This window comes from Chanodichthys erythropterus, chromosome 11 (genome assembly GCF_024489055.1).
Source record: "Chanodichthys erythropterus isolate Z2021 chromosome 11, ASM2448905v1, whole genome shotgun sequence".
NCBI lineage: Eukaryota > Metazoa > Chordata > Actinopteri > Cypriniformes > Xenocyprididae > Chanodichthys > Chanodichthys erythropterus.
The window spans coordinates 9796663-9817047 of record NC_090231.1 but is presented as its reverse complement, the minus strand read 5'-3'; the positions used below and the strand labels follow the sequence as shown (position 1 = coordinate 9817047).

At 40.6% G+C, this 20385-nt stretch overlaps 1 protein-coding gene and 1 pseudogene across 1 annotated transcript; both read left to right on the top strand.

The window, feature by feature from the left end:
• The first annotated feature begins 1771 nt into the window (after window positions 1–1771).
• Window positions 1772–10616, top strand: LOC137030206 (prostaglandin reductase 1-like). Its single transcript, XM_067400390.1, has 9 exons — window positions 1772–1894; window positions 2037–2158; window positions 2233–2278; window positions 2430–2489; window positions 4328–4495; window positions 7062–7335; window positions 7468–7573; window positions 9434–9552; window positions 9657–10616. The coding sequence occupies exons 2-9, from the start codon at window positions 2053–2055 to the stop codon at window positions 9765–9767; spliced, it is 990 nt and encodes a 329-aa protein (XP_067256491.1). The 5' UTR covers window positions 1772–1894; window positions 2037–2052; the 3' UTR covers window positions 9768–10616.
• Window positions 10617–11291: 675 nt separating this feature from the next.
• Window positions 11292–20385, top strand: part of LOC137030958 (prostaglandin reductase 1-like) — a 15564-nt pseudogene continuing 6470 nt past the window's right edge.

The following is a 20385-nucleotide window of genomic DNA, read 5'->3' as shown; positions in this document are numbered from 1 at the left end:
AGCTTTTGTGTTGCATGTATGTTGATTAAAAATGCATTTTTGAAAATTTAAACTTCATTTTAATGGTAAATATGGAATAGCAACATTGATTTGACTCAGGCTTCTTGGACTCCTATGGTATGCGGTGTCATAGTTATGAGGCAATTTCAAAGTTATGCTGAGTGTGCCTTCAATTTCATTGTTTTATTAAGTCCTGTATGTCCTATTTTGAGTCTGGATAAAATGTTTTCCTCTCTTGTACTTCCACCTGAGTACCTACTTTTCCCCACTTTTGGTTGTATTTCATACATATGTCTACCTTTATTTCCTGTTTCCCACATTTGTTGCCATCTTTGAATTATTTGCTTTTTAACTATAACTTTAATTTCATATATTCTGTGGGTGGTCTTCTTCTTGTATTTTTATTGGCGGGAGGCAACTAACAATTAAGGTGCATATCCGCCACCTGCTGTACTGGAGTGTAGGCCAGAGATTGGTATTTTCTACAAATAATAATAATAATGATAATAGTAATAGTAATAAATAATTCATTTAAATTCTTTCAATTAATCCAGTTTCTTTAAAAAATAAATAAATAAATAAATACAACTTTAATGATTATTTCTTCATTTAATTTATTCTTAAGATTCAACTCATTCACCCCATATTTCTTTACCTTAAACCTTATTCTTTGTGTCTTATATTTCATGCATTGACAAATAACATGCTCTACTGTCTCTTCTTCTGTTCCATAATCACACATACCTAAAGGGTTCTTTCTCAATAAATACATTGTTTTATTTAACCCATGATGTCCTAACCTCATCCTTGATATTATAGTTTGCTCATTGGAAGTTCTTCCTATTGATTTCATTTTTTCTACTTCTTTGACGTCCTTTACTTCCTTCATCCCATTGTTTTTGCCAAGCATTCATTATATTAATGCGTATTATTGCTTTAATTTCTGCTTTACTGTATAATACCTCAATTAGTCTGTCTTGTTTTAGAGCTTGCTTTGCTAAAACATCAGCCATCTCAATCCCCTCAATTCCCTATGTGCTGGTATCCACATAAATCTCATTCTTACTCCTATATGATTTAGTCTGTACAGAATTTCATATATTTCATATAACCCTAACCCTAACCCCCTAACCCAATATCAGGTCTGTTATGAGATGATAAAAACTGTAAAGAAACCAATGCTGATAAACTATCAGAGCTTTACTGCCATTTTAAGCGTATTATGTTCTACCCATTGTACTTCATGTAAAGGTTCTCTAAGCGATCCTGGGTGGAGTAACTTCCTGTTGACACTTGTTCGAAGTGTTGTCAAACAAAACAGAGGCTAGCTAGACTCAGGCCTCCTCCTCCTCCTTCCCCTCCCATCCCTGCTATAGTTCAACCGTAAACAGTTCAACTGTCAGGTGTTCTTTCCCTATCTCTAGCTCTGGAATAACAAAAGCAAATACAGTAGCCTATTTCCAGGTTCTTTTGATCCATCAGTAAATATCGCAATAAAAGACTTAGTATGCATTGTTCTCAGTCTTTCATCAGCTAGGGGTGGTTTCTCGAATTATATTATTCAAAAGCTTATTTATAGACGCTGAAATAAAATTATAATGCTGTGTAAAACTGTATACAAATATATAGACTTTCCCTGCGTCTTAAACAGCCCCCTAGCTTCCTATTTTGTGTATCAGTTTACCATGTAAATGAATGTGTCGACTCCCTGATCAGTGCCCTGACTACTAAACTAGGGAAATCAGAAGCCTCTTTATTGAAAATTATTGACAGATCTAGTCGGCCAATCAGATAACCTGACGGAGACACGATGTGGGTGGGTGGCCTTAAATAAGTTCTCTACTGTGTGCGCATTACCAGAAGTATAGAAAGCTTCGTGTACGAAGGATTAAGGGTAAGTAGGCTATACTAGGAGAGATTTTTCTTTATTGCTGATGTCACGTGTGAGCAAATCAACTGCGTTTTAACGTTGCACAACTTTCTTTTTACAGTTTGCATGTGTTAACTTATGTATACTTTCACTTTCATTTTTACAGTCACCAACAAAGAACAATGGCTCAAGCTAAAACCTGGGTCCTGAAGAAGCACTTTAAGGGCTTTCCCAAAGACTCCGACTTTGTGCTTAAACTAGAGCAGCTCTCTGAGCCCAAAGATGGAGGTTTGTGCTCTTTACATTTAATATTAATATTATTTTCCTTATTTGTTCTACTGAACCCCATTCTCTTATTTCAGAGGTTCTTTTGGAGGCACTGTTCCTTAGTGTGGACCCTTACATGCGGTGAGTGAGAAAAAGTGCACTAATATCTGCATTTAAGAGCCTGATTACTTTAAGTTATACGGATCCTCCTTGTTTGATTTGTGTGAAATGTTTGAGGCATTCATTTTCATTTTCTCTAAATATACAATTTTATCTTTTTAATTTCCTTTAGACCATACAGTAGTGTTTCAATGCAGGAAGGAGACGTGATGATCGGTACTCAAGTTGCCAAGTAAGAGAAAATGTCTTTCATCAATGATTATTCAGTCAGTGTGAAATGGGAACTTCCCAACCGTGGTTATCGTTAGAGAAAAAATACATTTGTTATCACTGTCCATCAGGGCATCAGGGCTTGACATGAAAAGCCGCCAACCCGCCAAATTTCAGATGGGTTTGGCGGGTAAAACAGCCACTCCCACTAGCCATTTTGGCGGGTTTTTTAACCGCTTGTCAGACACGTGATTTTGTTGCGTGTGTGTGTGACGTCACCGCGGCGCCAAATTTGTGGAATCCCTGCTGACTGAAAGTGAAAGTGAAAGAAAGAGATTACAAGAGTAGAGATAACAAGTAAATGATTAAGGATGGTTTATTGTTATGTAATACTACCCCTTTTTCATGCATTTTTTCTTTATTGCATCAAGTACACAAGCCAATGTAGGCAATAACACAATAAACATTGTTCCAATAAACAAGTCATCATCATAAATGTATGTAGAATTTAAGTGTATTTTAATATAGTACATTCTGGTATATATATATCAGTGCTTCCCACAGGTTTGAAATATACTTGCGGTGGTAGCCGGGCGAAAAATCCTCCTATTACCCACGGCACAAAAATGGTCTACTACATGTGACAAACAAATAATGTGTGATTTTTAACAGTATTTTTATTTATTGAAATTAATTTTAATTTCATAGCATATTACATTTAATTACATACACATATTATGCATTATTATGCATTGTAAATTATGCAAAATTACAGCATTTAAATGGTTCACATTTTCCTATGTTCTCCTTGCTGTCATATAGTGTCTCTCTCAGTGAATGGGACACAGATTTTACTAGTAAAATTTATTAAATGAATAATATGTGTCAAATAATGTTCTCAGTCTTTGCTTCCTGTGGGGGAGACTACGATAATTTACTATGAATTAAATGGAAATCAAATTAAATACAATTTATTGTGTAACCAAAATACCAATAATGCCCAAAAGAAAAAGAAAAAACTTAGCGTGTGACTTTTAATTATAAACAAGCTTTAAGAGCAAAAATAATTTGTACATTTATTGTCCTCCATCTGTGTTGTCTGGTTCAATGACGTGACCAGTCTTTTTTTCTTTTTTCCCAAAAGCCTTAAAGGGGCTATACATATTTTTACTTTAATAAAGCTATGTTTGCAACATTTAGGAAACATGCTAAGTTCACCTACTTGTTTCTCAGAAAAATAATGCTAGCGCTGGCAGCACACTGTTTCACACAGACCAAAACAAAGACAGACATTCCGACACGGAACGCACATTTCAAAGTAGAACTAGAATACTTTGAAATGTGCGTTCCGTGTCGGACTGCAGCAAACGAGCCCACCAGTTTGTTTATACAATATTACTTTTAAATGGGACAATTTCTCTCCTTTTTAAAGTCACAGAATCAAAATGGACAATTCTTATTTTTTATGAAATCTGTGCACATCATTATTATTTTTTTATTCACGTGACCTTGTAATCTTTAATAAAAGTAACTTCCCCTCTGTCTTGCAAGGACATTAGGACAACCTGTCCCTCACATGAGATTGCTGCAGTAGCAAACCACAAAGATCCGATAAATTCCTGATGGATAAAATCAAGTCCCACACTACTTATTTTTCTTGTTCAACAAGTTGTTTCACTTGGTTATATGTCACAATAGGGAAGAAAAGATTATCACAACTTTAGCTTCACATGACTATAAATTATATTGGAGTTGGTTGTTTATAAACCACTTTCAAAAAAAAAAAAAAATCTTCACTTTCTTAACCTGATCATTTAATTTGCCAATCAATGTCTCTTCTTTCTTCTGTTTTGACTATAGGGTGATTAAAAGTAATAATCCTTCATTTCCTGTGGGCTGTCATGTGGTTGCTCAATGTGGTTGGAGAACACATACTGTGTCAGATGGGAGTGATCTCACCAAAATCTCAGATGACTGGCCTCAAGATGTCCCTCTCTCTCATGCTGTCGGAGCCATGGGCATGCCAGGGTAAACCCCACTGCTTCTTTCAAACTCACAATTGTTTCTTTTCCCAAATGGTCTTGGAAAGGTTGGTGTAGTAGATTTTCCCCTCTGCACCTGACTTGAGTTCACCTGGGTCGTCTCCTAATCGATGCTTAATTTATACTCTAGCATGTCTCCTAATCGACGACATGTCACAGTTTTAAGTCTGGATGTCCTGTAAAGGGCACATTCAGGGCTTTGCAGAGATACCAAATTTTTATTGGTTTCGCCATGAAAACCACAACTTCTTGGTATTTAAATATAACTAAAAATGAGCATTCTTATGGAAATATGACAATATTTTGTAATTATCATTTAAATCGGATTAATTTTCAAATAGTTTGTTATAAATCAACATCTCAGGAAAATGTTATGGGGTTTCAAATCAAAATATGACTTTCTGTCACGAAACAGGACATTGATTATACATGACCTCTGTAGAGGACACCAGGATTTAAATCATGTTTATCAGGCATTTTAGGACATACAACAAGTGAAAGAAATTATATATAAATATTCCTATTAATTATTAGATATAAGTATGAAAATGTTGCCAATTATTACTCCCATTATTACACTTCTTTTTTCATTACATGTTGGTCCAAGAACACATTAATATGCAAATTAGATACATTGTATTGAATGGGGAAGTCCACGTATGACTATTTTACCCACATATTGTATAAAATAAAATGGTATATCAATTAATTCCATTATATCTTTCATAACATAGTTGAGAATCATCTTTATACAAAGATAAAAAAATAATAAATAAATCCCATTGTTTTTGCCTATACATGTAATTTCATGCCATGTTATTTTTTTTAAACAACTTAGTCGTGGTGTCCACTACAGAGGACATATCATAACATATGAATAAAATATAATTTTCCAAAAATGTTATTTTTTAAAATTTTGTTTCTTATGCTCTAAACGATATAATGGCGTGAAGAAAAAATAAAAATAAAACTAAATTCAAAAAACATTTTTTTCCTGGATCTCAGGAGGATATGATTGGTTCTTCAGATGTCAAACCTGTCTGTTACTAGGTAAAGTAATCTTCCCAAATCATGTGTTTATTAGTTTGCTTGTTACTCACTATCATGGGGCTATTATATTTATATGGTTGTCTAGCTGTCCTCAAGTTTCATTTCCTTTCTTAATATTTGGACATGATTCAGACACACACTGACTTAGCCCCAAGGTTTGAGGACATGTAGGTTTCAAGATTATATAAATGTTATTCCTGCAAGGAAAAAGAAATGTTAGTTGTGATTAATTAAAAAATTCCATCACATAGGTCAAAGGTTTAATCCACTGTGATATACTAGTCATTATCTGATGTTTTATTTGATCACATCAAAGAGCATCACACATGTTGTAAGTAGACATTAGTGTTCTGGGAAAAGTAAATGTGTTTTGTAATTCTCTTCTGGCTTTACACAACAAACATTTGTTGCCAACATAATTTGCTTAGTGTGATTTGTTTTGGATCACTTTTAAACATGTTCTCAGAAGTGTTTTTGGTCTTTAAACACAAGTTTAAACTAGATAGACATTTAACGGAGAGAAGGGTATAGCTGCAGCCTGGAAATCTCCAAATAGGGGTTGGGAACTCTAAAATGGGCATGGCTTCCTCCCATAGACAGACAGACACATGACACGCCTGTTTGAATTTCCCCCCCAATCCATTTCAGTGCAAACCCCACAGCCGTAAGTAAAGATTTGTAAAGATTTTATTGGTCATTTCAATCACAATGCTGATTTCCTACAATGCTATGCTACAACAAATTGTAACCCCTAACCCTACCCTACATCCTAACCTTAACCAGTGAAATTGACTGTAAGTCGGAGTTTGTGCTGAATAGCGTGCTAAAGTGTCAGTTCAGGAGAGAAGCAGTTAATAAGCAGAGCTGTCCGTAACACTTTTATTAGCTCACCAAACACAAAACTTTTTAAAGGAAAAACCATTCCTAGCAAGCGTAAAGTGCTGGCTTCAGTGTTCAGTTACCCAGATGAACCTGTATTATTAGTTTTTACCGGATGTTATCAGGGGATAACATACCGCTGGATGGCGCGAGTGACCAATCAGAATCAAGTGTTCCACAGAGACACGTAATAAAAGGTTTTAATAATCATTCTGATTCTATAAGAATAGGGAAGTCCACACCACAACTATAATGATAGTGACATAGAGGAACAATATTTTTAGGAATCACTTTCAGATTTTTTTGCAGTTTTTTTTATTGATGAAAGATAGCAACATTGACAGCCAATCAGAACCTATCCAATGTCAAAATGCTCAAGCATTTGAAGCGGCAGACTTTACTGCAGCGCACACTTATAAAAAACAGAATGTTATCGTGTGCTTTTGTGGTTGCTAATATATTTATATTTATAGTTATCATTCCTGGTCTGAACGGACCTTAATTCTGATGCAATCCAGTTTCAACTTATTTACAAATTGTACTTGATCTTTTTTGTGGCACCACATAGAAATCAAATTGTATTAAAGGATACATGAATGATGATAAATAACTGTGCACCACAGGCTGACTGCACTCTACGGTTTGGAGGAGGTCTGTGCCATCAAATCAGGAGAAACCTTACTGGTGAATGCAGCCGCGGGGGCGGTGGGCTCTGTAGCCGGTCAAATTGCCAAACTTAAAGGCTGCAAGGTTGTGGGTTCCGCAGGAAGTGATAACAAGGTGGCGTACCTGAAGGAGCTGGGCTTTGACCAGGCCTTTAACTATAAGAATGTCCCCTCACTGGAGGAAGCGCTGAAGAAAGCTTCACCTGAAGGATACGACTGCTACTTTGAGAATGTAAGAACTGATTGATACTAGTAGGTTAATGCATTTTCTGATACTAACTTACAAATAACAATACCTTTTTGTGGACCTTTTTCATTTTAAAAAGACAGCTTTGATTATTCATTGTTTTGGTTTGGTTTCTAGGTGGGTGGCCCTTTTTCAAGTGCTGCTATTGCGCAGATGAAGTCTTTTGGACGTATTGCTGTGTGTGGAGGAATTTCTCTCTATAATGATACCACCCCACAAACAGGTTTGTGTCTCTTTATGTGTTTGATTCTTATGGTGCTGTTAACCTGGGCTGTGATCGAAATCGCCCCCTAAAGACTTAAAGGGATAGTTCACTCAAAAATCAAAATTTGCTGTTAATTTACTCACCCTCAGGCCATCCAAGATGTAGGTGACTTTTTTGCTTCAGTAGGACAGTAAAGACAATTTTTAGCTGAAACAGTGGTCCTCAGTGTTTCATATAATGGACATCAACGGGTGCCGTCACTTTGAGATAAAAAAAAAAAAAACATGCAGACAAAACAAAATGAATACCCTCGGCTCCTGACGATACATTGAGGTCTTAAGAAGGTAAACGTTCAATCTATGCAAGAAACTGAACATTATTTTCAACATTTTTACCTCTAATTCACAGCCTTGGCAAACTGTCCTGACCGCGTTCACGACAATCTGAAGTGCAAGCTTCTTTCGCATAATGAACTATGCATGGGAGCGACCTCACACGTAAACTTACGCTGTTTGTGTACTACAGAGAGGGAGGGCACGTGTTCACCGGTATTACAAACGTCGAAAGCTGTTTAAAAGTTCCGGTCATCACAATGGTTGATTTCAATGTAACACTAGACTGTTCAGTTTCTTGCATAGACCGATCGTTTGGCTTCTCAAGACCTCAATGTATCGTCAATGAATCTCAAAGTGACTGCAACCATTGACTTCCATTCTTATGAATAAAATAAGCTAAAAAATCTTCTTTACTGTTCTTTAAGCAAAAAAGTCACCTTCATCTCGGATGGCCTGAAGGTGAGTAAATTAACAGCAAATTTTCATTTTTGGGTGAACTATCCCTTTAAATAGGGCTCTATTTGAGTGGACAGCCATTTGTATTGGTGTCTGAAACCATGGCCTTGTCCCAAATGGCACACTTCATGTACACTTTCGGTCTTGTGGACTTACAATGGCCACTGCGTGCGCGTGTCTGTTAAGTCCACAAGACCGTAGGGTGTCCCTTTCGTCATTTAAGCTTAAAGAAGGGTGCTCATGAGCGCCCCCTTTGCGGCTGCTATGCACCCTCGATGCGCACTTCTGCTGAGCCCACAAGACTGAGCTACACAGAGGACTTTACCTGGCAGTCAAAGCGCCATTATGCCGTGAAAGTGCGGACTGTGAGGGTTTAGGTGCTGTCTGAGCCAGGCCCCGTAGTGGACGTTATCAAGTGCACTTATTCAGTCCCATTATGCATTGCAATAACAAATGCACAACTGATGTAAACTCAACGGCCAGAAAATAACCATAATGCACTGTGAGGGTAGTGCCGAATGCATTCCCGCGACTCGCCAGAAGATGGCCCTAGTTAATCAGGTCAATCATCTAACCATCCATTTTCCAAATCCAAATGATATGACATGAATATAGGAATATCATACTGGTATACATTCCTTTTTAACTGATTATCAAATTGTTTAAGGCGTATACATGCTAGTGTTTATGTTTGAGTTCAAGATAATTCTTTTCATTATTACTGGAGCTTCCAGTTTGCTAAGTTTCAAATGATTATTAAACAGCGAGCAGAAACTATGCAAAAGCGGCAGCCTTTCCAGTGTCCACTCAGTGTCTGAATTCACTCGTAGTTGTTGTCTCCTTCAAGTGGACTATATTAGTGGAGTAATGTAGGGAATAGTGAATGAGGGTATATGGGACGATTTCGAACACCGTTCAGGAGAGGGTGCTTTGAATGACCTTTACACTAGAGTCAGTACCTTAAATAATGTGAAAAACATGTATAGTCACCATTATTGAAGCATACAATTAAACTTGAAGAATTGGGTAGACATAGACACTTGTTCATTTACAGCTGTGATTAATGTGTATCTCTTTTTTTAAAAAGGTCCTTATGTACACATGCACATGATTTTTAATCAGCTGAAAATGGAAGGTTTCTTGATGACCAGGTGGGCACATAAAAATGAGGAGTCTCTAAAGCGAATGTTGACCTGGATGCAGGAGGTAAATCAGAATGTTTGGTTAATACTATAAAATCTAAATATGTCTAATACTCTATCTTCATATTCATATATGGATAATGATGCAGTGTCTCTTCTCGTTTACAGGGAAAACTGAAGTGTAAGGAACATGTCACTGTTGGGTTTGAAAACATGCCTGCTGCATTCATGGGGATGCTCAAGGGGGAAAACATTGGGAAGGCCATTGTTAAAGTCTGATGCTTCGGTGGTTTACTCATATTACAACAATGTTCTTTTGGGATTTTGGCATAGACACAGCATTGACAATGTTGTGTCCTTTACTTTGGTTTACAAATAAAGTTTTTGTACGATTTTTGATAATGAGTGTCACATTTTCCTCCTCCACTAGGACAAATATGCACAAAGCAGAAATAAAATGTTTTGTGTTTTTTTGTAATATAAGCATATAAAAGATTTGTATGCCAAGGTTAAAATATATAAGCCTATTAAGTCTTAAATGACTGTGGCTCAGAATTATTCAGCATTTCTAAATCCCATCATAAAAAGAAAACTAAATATGCTGAGTCATAAACAGCATGATTTTTTTATGACACTTGTGCAATTCGATAAGAAAGGTGTGATGGAATTTTTTAACTAATTAATTATGAACTGACATTTCTTTTCTTCTACAGGCCTAACAAGCTAACTTTGAAATAGAGAAATAGTCACTAGGACTGAGTGTTGTAACAAATGGAAAAATTCTGCTGTGCTGGCTAGACAGCATCCTTAAAAAATAGTCTATGAAAATTGTTTTGACCTGTTGAGTAATCAATAAACTATTAACCCGGTGATATTTTTGTGATGATCCTGTGATTCAGTTGTTCTAATCTAAATTTACTCCGCCAGTGAGCGGGGCAGAGGAACTAAGTAATTTTTCTTAAATCTGAACCAATCATATTAAGGATGATGATGATTATGAATAATAGATCAAACTATACTGACTGTGAAATGTACCTGAAATCCTATAAAACCTGCTATATTCCTTTAATCAGGGAGAGATTCTCTGGGATTGATGAGAACCCTCCCGGCTGTGATTAAAAGCTTTGAAGGACAACAACTGGAGTTTCTCTGGTTATTGCTGCACAGCAAGTTTGGGAGCACTAGGTTTAAAAAGGTCAAGACGTTGACCTAAATATTATTGGGTCTCGATTAGGAGACGCCCCAGGATCAGAAAAAACTTAAGTCAGGTGCATAGGGGGAAAATCTACCACACAAGGTTATATGGTTTCTTTGCAATAAAAGTAATATTTTCATCTAACCATTATCTTGAGAATCTGATTAGGCTTCCCTTTTAACTGTTTATAAGAATCTTAAGTTTCCAACAACAATATGAGAGTAAGAGACTGATGCTACAAACTTTTTAGAAGATATAAACGCAGAGGATTTACATGAGCTTAAAAAATTAAAGTTAAAAATAAGTATTTTTATGACCTGCACTGAGGATTGGGCAGTGATATACAATGACACAACACAAATCTCCTTTAATACTTTAGTGAACACTGACATCTTGTGGTTCTATGAAATCGTAGTTCATAATAAATGTTCATAAAGGAGAGTCGGGAGCCTCTCCTGGGAAAGGAAAGATTCATGTATTTCATCCAGGACAAAATTTGAGTAGCTTTTGTGTTGCATGTGTGTTGATTAAGAATGCATTTTTAAATACATTTTAGAATGACAGACTTCCAGTTTGAAAACTGCCTGTGCAGCTTTTGACATACAATCATGGCTAAAGCAAAGATGTGGATCCTCAAAAAACACTTTGAGGGCTTTCCTAAGGAAAGTAACTTTGAACTAAGAGAAGAAGTTCTGCCAGAGCTTCAAGATGGAGGTATAAGATAATTCATATATTTGTCTTTTTGCTACCTGTGCTACGCCTCACTGATTTATCATGATCGCTTTTGCTTCAGACGTGCTTGTGGAGGCGATTTATTTCAGTGTTGATCCATATATGAGGTAAATAGTCTTTCTTATTAGAACATATCTGTATTGCTATACTATGTGTATCTAGAATAGCCCATATTTTTAAATGTCTCCTGTAGAGCTCTGAGTAAAATGTGGCAAAAAGAGGGGGATGTACAGTATGGAACTCAGCAGGCAAAGTAAGGAAAGAACAAATATTATAAGCATTGTTACATTTTAATTACACTTTTTATTAGTGATACACAATAGATTTATTTCAGAAAATAAAGCATGTTCCTTGGTGAAAAGGGAAAGAAAACGTATCTAATTAATTGTAAAATGTTGAATAATATATTGTAATATTCTTCAGAAAATGTTTAGGCATCTGGATCTGTTGCTCAGGCTCTTCAGCCACTCATCAAGGTGGTTTCAGTTGCATGAAGACACCTGCACTTAGATGAGTGGGAAAAATCTTGAGCAACAAAGAAACTCAGTTTACTAGAAAATTTGAGCCTTTAGGCTATATTGCATTATTAAGTTACACCGTAAAACATTCAAGTGAGGAAACAAGTCTGTGCATGAACAAATAATTCATATCATCAAATAAATATCTTAACTCTTGTTTGATTGGCAGTGTACTGAAGAGCAAGGACCCAGCATTTCCTGAGGGATGTTACGCGGTTGCTGACTGTGGATGGAGGACTCACACTGTAACCAAAGCGAAGGGTTCAGCTGGGCCCATCTTGACCCGGATAGTATCTGAATGGCCCAGCGACATCCCAATGTCCCTGGCCCTTGGTTCCTTAGGGATGCCTGGGTAATGTAATCACTGAAATGAAGGCAGCGACACATATTCTGAAAGAAAAAAATATGTCATGATCACAATGTCTTTTATAATGCTTTGAGTCTCAATAGCAGTAAGCACACAAACACAACTAACACTTCATTCAGAATCATTAGGCGCTTCTTTTGTTCTTTTAATTAAAATACCAGATATCATTATGTGTATTTTTTTTAAATCCGCTACAAATATTCTTATGATTTTTATAAGCTCTCAGATAAAATATCACAATTGTTCACATTTCAAATGAAGGAAATCTGTGTGTGTGTGTGTGTAATGTTCTCCAGATGGGAGGGCCCTTCTTTACAGCAGCACTGAAAAACATGAAGCCAGGTGGTCGTATTGCTGTCTGCGGTGCAATAGCCACATACAATGACACAACACCTCAGATGTGTATGTCTTAATTTTTTTTTAAATTTTATTATTTTTTTTGTTGTTGTTTACAAGCAACTAAAGGGACATGGAGATGCTAAAAAAAAATCGCAAAAAATAAGCTCTGTGTTTAATAAAGGGTTATGACACTACAATCTTTACAAGTTGACACAACATTATAGATTTTGAAGCCTAAATAAAGTGGTCAGATATAAAAAGCTAACAGCAGGCTATAAACGGACTACAGCATACCATGGTCGCGGATCAACGTCGTCACCACCAAGCGTCCTCAAACTTTATTTAAAAACATTCTCGCTGATTATGATCTGCGCTGTGTATGAATACTTATCCACTTTTTCATGAGAAATGCTGTCCAAATGTCCTGTTTGTCATGATGACGTCTAAGGTCCCCGCCAAAGGAAGTAGTCTCTTTTAGCAACTTGTTAGCAACCGCCGTTTTTAAGACACAATAAAGCTTTTAAAAAAATCACAAGCGGGTTATAACTGGTGTGTTTTATTTCATAGATCAAAACATGTAAATATTTAGGGGCTTTGTTAACCACAGACCTTGTTTCAGGCGATAACCCATTAAAAAAACTCATAGGGCGATGGAACTGGAAGTCCTAAAATGCTAACTCGCTTTCGGGTTTTGCCTACAAAAACATATCATATCTGAGGTACTCTATTGCACTGCCCACTGGGAAGCTTATAGACCTTATTCACCAGAGAAACAAGCGCGCCGCCATCTTTATAAAATTGTCTTTGAACTTCTGTTTTGCGGTAGCTCTACATTTCTATGGCATCGCTGTCAAAGAATAATTAGTTGGTTTAAGTAGATTTACTTGTTGTAGAGTTTATGAAAGTTATCATGAGCATTGTTATGTTTAAAGTAGATGTCTTAACAAATGTCAGTAGGTCATGAAGATTTTAAAACGAGCAGTTCATTCATAAATGTAATATAGCTGTGGAAATACAAACCGGAAGTCAAAAGACAACGAGCGCAACGCTAAAAAGGGGCGGGGCTCCGACAGTATTTACGTCACTAGTAACAGACAATTGCGCTTATCAACCACATGGGGGAACCGTGAGCAAATGTTCCATGGTGTTGCTTTAAGGGCTCCTTACATTTCATACTTTAACAGCCACTGACACATTTATGAATCTAAGGCAATTCATTTTTTATTTTTTTGCATGTATTCTGATTATGTAACCTATGTATTTTGATTGTAGTGTGCAATGTCACATTTTAATATTAGAATAAAACAATTTAGAGAAAAAGAAAACAACACTTTTAAATAGTTTCAAATTACAACCACCAGAGGACAGTAGAGAATATGAAAAAATGCAAGCCATACAGTGCAACATCAGAATATTGAATTTCTGTCTCAGGTCCTTATCCTCACCATGAAATAATAACACGGCAACTGATGGTAGAAGGCTTTATGGCGAGAAGATGGAGACACAAAGATGAAGAATCTGTCAAGAGATTGCTTAAATGGATGAAAGAGGTAAACTGCTTAAAACAATGAAATAGTATTTGATCATTCTACTGATAGCTCATGACCAGAAGTTCATTGAATAATTGACATTATGCAGCTAACAGTCAGTACCAGCCTGTGAATGAGAAAGTGAACTGGTATGTAGACACTTTCAAATGTTTCCCTGCAGGGCAAGCTGAAGATGAAAGAAGTGGTCACTGTTGGCTTTGAAAACATGCCGACTGCCTTCGTGAAGATGCTGAAGGGCGATGGACTTGGGAAGGCTATTGTTAAAGTCTGAAGAAATGCATATGATGTCTTTTTTAAATGAATAATTAGTTTATTAATATACATATAAAATACAGTGTAGACACATATCTAACACCTAAGTGTAGTCTGTGTCTAAATAGTCCAGGGAACCAAATTAAACCCATTACTTGTCTACTAAGTGCTTTTTGTAGTGTTATTATATTAACTGTCTGCAATATGTTTACAAATAAAGCCATGTAAAGCCTCAGAATTTATGGTTATAATGGCATATATTCTCACAAATACCCTGTCTGATTAATAATGTTCATCATTTCTGGCTGTCGTGGAAATTCTCAATACAAATCTGACCTCACCCATAGACGTTGGAACTGGGGGGGCGGCCGCCCCCCACCCCTCTAGGGGTCAGCCAGCTGTTTTTTTTTCGTTGTTTTTGTTTTCCGTTTTATATATATATATATATATATATATATATATATATATATATATATATAAATATATATATATATACACACAGAATCTGAATTAAAATGTGTTTGATTTAAGCCTACATTTCAAAATTTTGTGTCATAAAATTATAGAGGGTATGCATCGACATCACTTTCCCGCCGAAAGCGCGCTCCCTCAGCTGGACTGAGTGGCAAAAGAACCTGCTGCATGACTGGATTTAATAGAGGAAACTGCGAAAACGCGAATTACACTAAAAGTTGGACTCGAAAGTGTTCCTTACAACTTGTCAAATAAACCTAATCCATAGATATTGACATGCAGCCTGGAGTCGTGTTTCCTGACATTTATATGTGCCTGATTTCGACGGCTGGGAAATACCTAAAGCAAATCTGCCTGTGAATATTTTATATGCAATATCGGTAGGTTTAAATCCGCGTAATCACTTATATCAATGTTATTTCGTCATATTGTCCAGCCCTAAAACAAATAGTTTTATAGTATAGGTTTTGTCAGTGTTGTTTATTGAAAAACACCCAATTATGCAGAATATAAGATGGTAAATATTTAATTGATGAATTGTCAACATAATATAACAATACAATACGGTATGATTTTACCTCAAAATCCAACATTTTGACACAAAATGATAACTGCAAATCCATGTTTCTCTGCCTGAGGTCTAGCTGTTTCTGTGAATTACAGTGATCCATTTGCTTTTTTCCCTGTTCTGCAGTTTTAAATGTATACCTCAGATTTTGTGCCAAATCTATTTGTACAGTCAATCACAATGCTCTTTCCCGTTTTGGATGTGTTTTGTGTTTTTTTTTCGCGACATTCACGCTGAAAACCAATGCTGGTTAACGCAGCATTCACCGGACACGAAGCTCAGCGCCGCGCCACGTCTTTCAAATTCGAACGCTTTGTTTTCTATGAGTGTACGCGACATTCGGCACCTGTCCGCGGCGCCTAGCTACGTCTCAGAAAACAATAGAAAACAATGCGTTCGAATTTGAAATTAGTTTGAAAGACGTGTCGCGGCGCTGAGCGGCCGGTGTGCGAGCCCCTTCAGTCTTTCGCCACTCAGTGGGAGTGACCGCAGTCGTAACGGTCGACGGTGACGTCACGTGCATATACGTCACGTGACGTCACGTGCATACCCCCCCCCCCCAAAAAAATCCCGCCCCCCCTCTTACAATATAGTTCCCACGTCCCTGACTTCACCTCTGACAATTTAAACAACTCCTAGTTCCCATTCAGTCGGTCACGTTCGACGTACGTCGGACAGACCGACGAATAGGAATCTCGTTATAGAGAGGCCAATCTACTTCGAGTGTAACTAAAACGAGCCAATGCACAGTGGCATGCAATCATATGCATCAGCTGCTCGCCTCGCAGTGCGGGTATATAATGAGCAGCAGGTGCGTTGCATCTTTAGCTTTTCGCTTCGGAGCCGAACGGTGTTTGTTCCTGTTCTCTGCAAGCGAGTGTCTGCTAGAAGACGAGTCAAGCTTTTTGGTTGAACTTCTCTTTTTTTCCGAGTGCGGGCGAACAGCACAGCAGCGGGGTCGAAGTCCTCTCTTTTTCTGTTTTTGTTTCGTTTGCCGTTTTTGAGCAAATAGCTGTTTGACAGCGTCAGAAGGCTGTTCTCACGGCCGGTACGGTGCGCTTTTGAGTGCTGAAAAGCCGTTTTTACGGCTGGTAAGAGTGAGCGCCTTCAAAGAGAGAGAAAGCACACGACAGGCTGCACACAATCCCTGTCTGTGTTGCGGTGGCCGTTCCCCTGCGTGCTTCAGCACTTCTAAAAGAGTAAAGTCCCTGAAAGAGCTTACACAAGTAGATTCGCGTCTTTTTAAAGACGACATCCTACTTGTGTTTCTGGATGCGGTCGTTCCTGTCCTCACTGACGGCCACGATCACCGTTTCACATGTCTGGGCGCGTGCTGAAATGTTGTTCGTGGGTGTTCATGTTTTCATATGAGAACATGATCACGTCGACACGCCGGTCGTGACTCTTCTTTCTCCGGGAAGCTTGAGTCCCCTCTGTTGTTGGCCAGCTGCCGCTTGTGTGTAAAAGCACAGCTGCGGGTCTGCCCGACACTCTGGGAGACCGTGGAGATCAACGAGAGCAAACCTCTCTCTCCTCTGCGTGTCGTGTGCCGTCGAGCTGCCGGGCTGCAGCGCGGGTTGTCACGGCAACCCAGCGCTCGCTCGGCGCTCTAGATGCGCGGTTCCCTTGCATAATCTCCATTGTAGCGCCCTCTCTGGTGCACCAGAAGAGGTCTACTTTGCTGATATGGCTTGGGTGACATGAGGTTGAGGGGTTCCTTCGGGGAACCAACCCCCTAGGGCCCCTCCCTCTCTAGCGCATTGCAAGCTGTGCAGTTTCTGGATTGGATTGCTGGTCCTTTTCAATAGGGGAACCTAGCATTTCATTCAGAGCTCCAGCTGAGGGACAGACGTCGATTGCAGCATCGGAGAGAGTGCTGTTATGCTCTGACCCGAGATGGGCGTGGCAGCGCGGCACGTTCCGGGTGCCAATCACTCAGGAGTGCCGCCGAACCTTCAGTCCGTGGTCGGACCCCTTGTTTCTTCGGGCAGGAGTGCCCCTAGAACAGGTGTCCCGGCATGCTGTGGTGTTCACAGATGCTTCTGCCACCGGCTGGGGTGCCACGTACAAAGGGCATGCAGTCTCAGGGGTTTGGACGGGACCCCATCTGCATTGGCACATCAATTGCCTCGAGTTGCTGGCAGTACGCCTTGCTCTGAGCCGCCTCAAAGGCCTGCTTCAGGGCAAGCATGTACTGGTCCGTACGGACAACACTGCGACCGTTGCGTACATCAACCGTCAAGGTGGTCTACGCTCCCGTCGCATGTCACAACTCGCCCGCCATCTCCTCCTGTGGAGTCGGAAGCATCTGAGGTCGCTTCGCGCCATTCATGTCCCCGGTGTGCTCAACCGTGTGGCCGACGAGCTATCACGAGCTGCGCTGCCAGGAGAGTGGCGACTCCACCCCCAGGTGGTTCAGCTGATCTGGAGAGAATTCGGAGAGGCTCAGGTAGACCTGTTTGCCTCACCAGAAACCTCCCACTGCCAGTTGTTTTACTCTCTGACCGAGGGGACACTCGGGACAGATGCACTGGCTCACAGCTGGCCCCGGGGCCTGCGCAAATATGCGTTTCCCCCAGTGAGCCTACTTGCACAGACCCTGTGCAAAGTCAGGGAGGACGAGGAGCAGGTCTTGTTAGTTGCGCCTTACTGGCCCAACCGGACCTGGTTCCCAGAACTCTCACTCCTCGCGACAGCCCCTCCCTGGCCCATCCCTCTGAGGAAAGACCTTCTTTCTCAGAGACGGGGCACTCTTTGGCACCCGCGTCCAGACCTCTGGAAACTCCATGTCTGGTCCCTGGACGGGACGCGGAGGTTTTAGGTTACTTACCCCCTGAGGTACTTAACACCATCACTTCGGCAATTGCACTGTTTACGAGACGTGCTTATGCCTCGAAGTGGAACCTGTTCGTCGAGTGGTGCTCTTCTCGCCGAGAAGACCCCCGAAGATGCTCGATCGGAGTCGTGCTTTCCATCTTGCAGCAAGGGTTGGAGCGTAGGCTGTCCCCCTCCACCCTCAAAGTCCATACTGCTGCCATATCTGCTTACCACGACCACATAGATGGCAAATCTGTTGGTCAGCACGACCTGGTCATCAGGTTCCTTAGGGGGGCGAGACGGTTAAATCCTCCTCGTCCCCCCTCCATACCCTCTTGGGACCTTACTCTGGTGCTCAGAGCACTCCAGATTGCTCCCTTTGAGCCTTTGCTGTCAGCAGACTTAAAGATTCTGTCTATGAAGTCTTTGCTGCTGGTGGCATTGGCCTCCATCAAGAGGGTAGGGGACCTGCAGTCATTTTCGGTCGACGAGTCGTGCCTAGAGTTCGGGCCGGGTGACAGCCATGTGGTACTGAGACCCCGGCCTGGCTATGTGCCCAAGGTTCCTACCACTCCCTTCAGGGACCAGGTAGTGAGCCTGCAAGCGCTGCCCTCGGAGGAGGCAGACCCAGCCCTGGCTTTGCTCTGTCCAGTTCGCGCCTTGCGACTGTACATAGACAGAACTCGAAGCTTCAGGACCTCAGACCAGCTCTTTGTCTGTTACGGAGGCCAGCAGAAGGGAAAGGCTGTCTCCAAGCAGAGGATGGCCCACTGGATAGTGGATGCCATCGCCCTGGCTTAACAAGCTCAGGGCGTGCCCTGCCGGCTCAGATTGCATGCTCACTCCACGAGAGGTGTGGCATCCTCCTGGGCGCTGGCTCGTGGCGCCTCGCTAACAGACATTTGTAGAGCTGCGGGCTGGGCGACACCTAACACGTTCGCTAGATACTATAGCCTTCGTGTCGAGCCGGTCTCCTCCCGTGTTCTCGCCTCAGGTCAGAGGCACGGAGAGGCCCCGGCTTAGTGTCGGCTTGCTGCGCTACATGCGCGTTCTATTCTCCAAAGAGTCCCTACGGGCAGACCCTGTTGAGTCCTCCGGTTACCCTTAGGCAGCCGACGTGGCGGAGCGTCTGGCGCCAGCCCTATACTCCGTTGTATCCTTGAGAACCGGATTTAGGCTGGGTTCCATATGTGTGACCCTACGGGGATCCCATATGGCTTTTTCCACGGCTGCTCCTAAACGAAGCCCGTGTCTTTCCCTCTGGGAGAACCCATCTCTCACCGAGTGGAGTCACCCCAGTTCTTCCATATGTTGTACAACCTACAAGGTTAGTCCATATGTACTTATCCATATAACTCCTTCGGGGAAGGATATGGCTTCCGCGGCGTTCCTTATCGCATGTAAGGCTACGCTTTCCCAGCGTTATCAAATTGTCGCACTGAGTGGGTTTTGGGAACAACAGTGATCGACCCTCTCTGTGTGAGCCTGGTCCCACCGTCCTTTGGCAAGGGGGTTCAGGTGGCTCACAACAGAGCGCTGGAAGAGGGCAGCTCCTGTGGCGCTTTGGTAGGGATTCCTATTCGTCGGTCTGTCCGACGTACGTCGAACGTGACCGACTGAATGGGAACGTCTCGGTTACATAGGTAACCCTCGTTCCCTGAAGGAGGGAACGGAGACGTACGTCCCGTCGCCACAGGCGTTGTCCTGCTGATGCTGCCGCCTGCTGGGTTCGGCTCCTCAGCAAAAACCTGAAGATGCAACGCACCTGCTGCTCATTATATACCCGCGCTGCGAGGCGAGCAGCTGATGCATATGATTGCATGCCAATGTGCATTGGCTCGTTTTAGTTACACTCGAAGTAGATTGGCCTCTCTAGCGAGATTCCTATTCGTCGGTCTGTCCGACGTACGTCTCCGTTCCCTCCTTCAGGGAACGAGGGTTACCTATGTAACCGAGACGTTATTAAAGGGTTAGTTCACTCAAATGAAAATTCTGTCATTTATTACTCACCCTCATGCCGTTCCACACCCGTAAGACCTTTGTTTATCTTCAGAACACAAATTAAGATATTTTTGTTGAAATCCG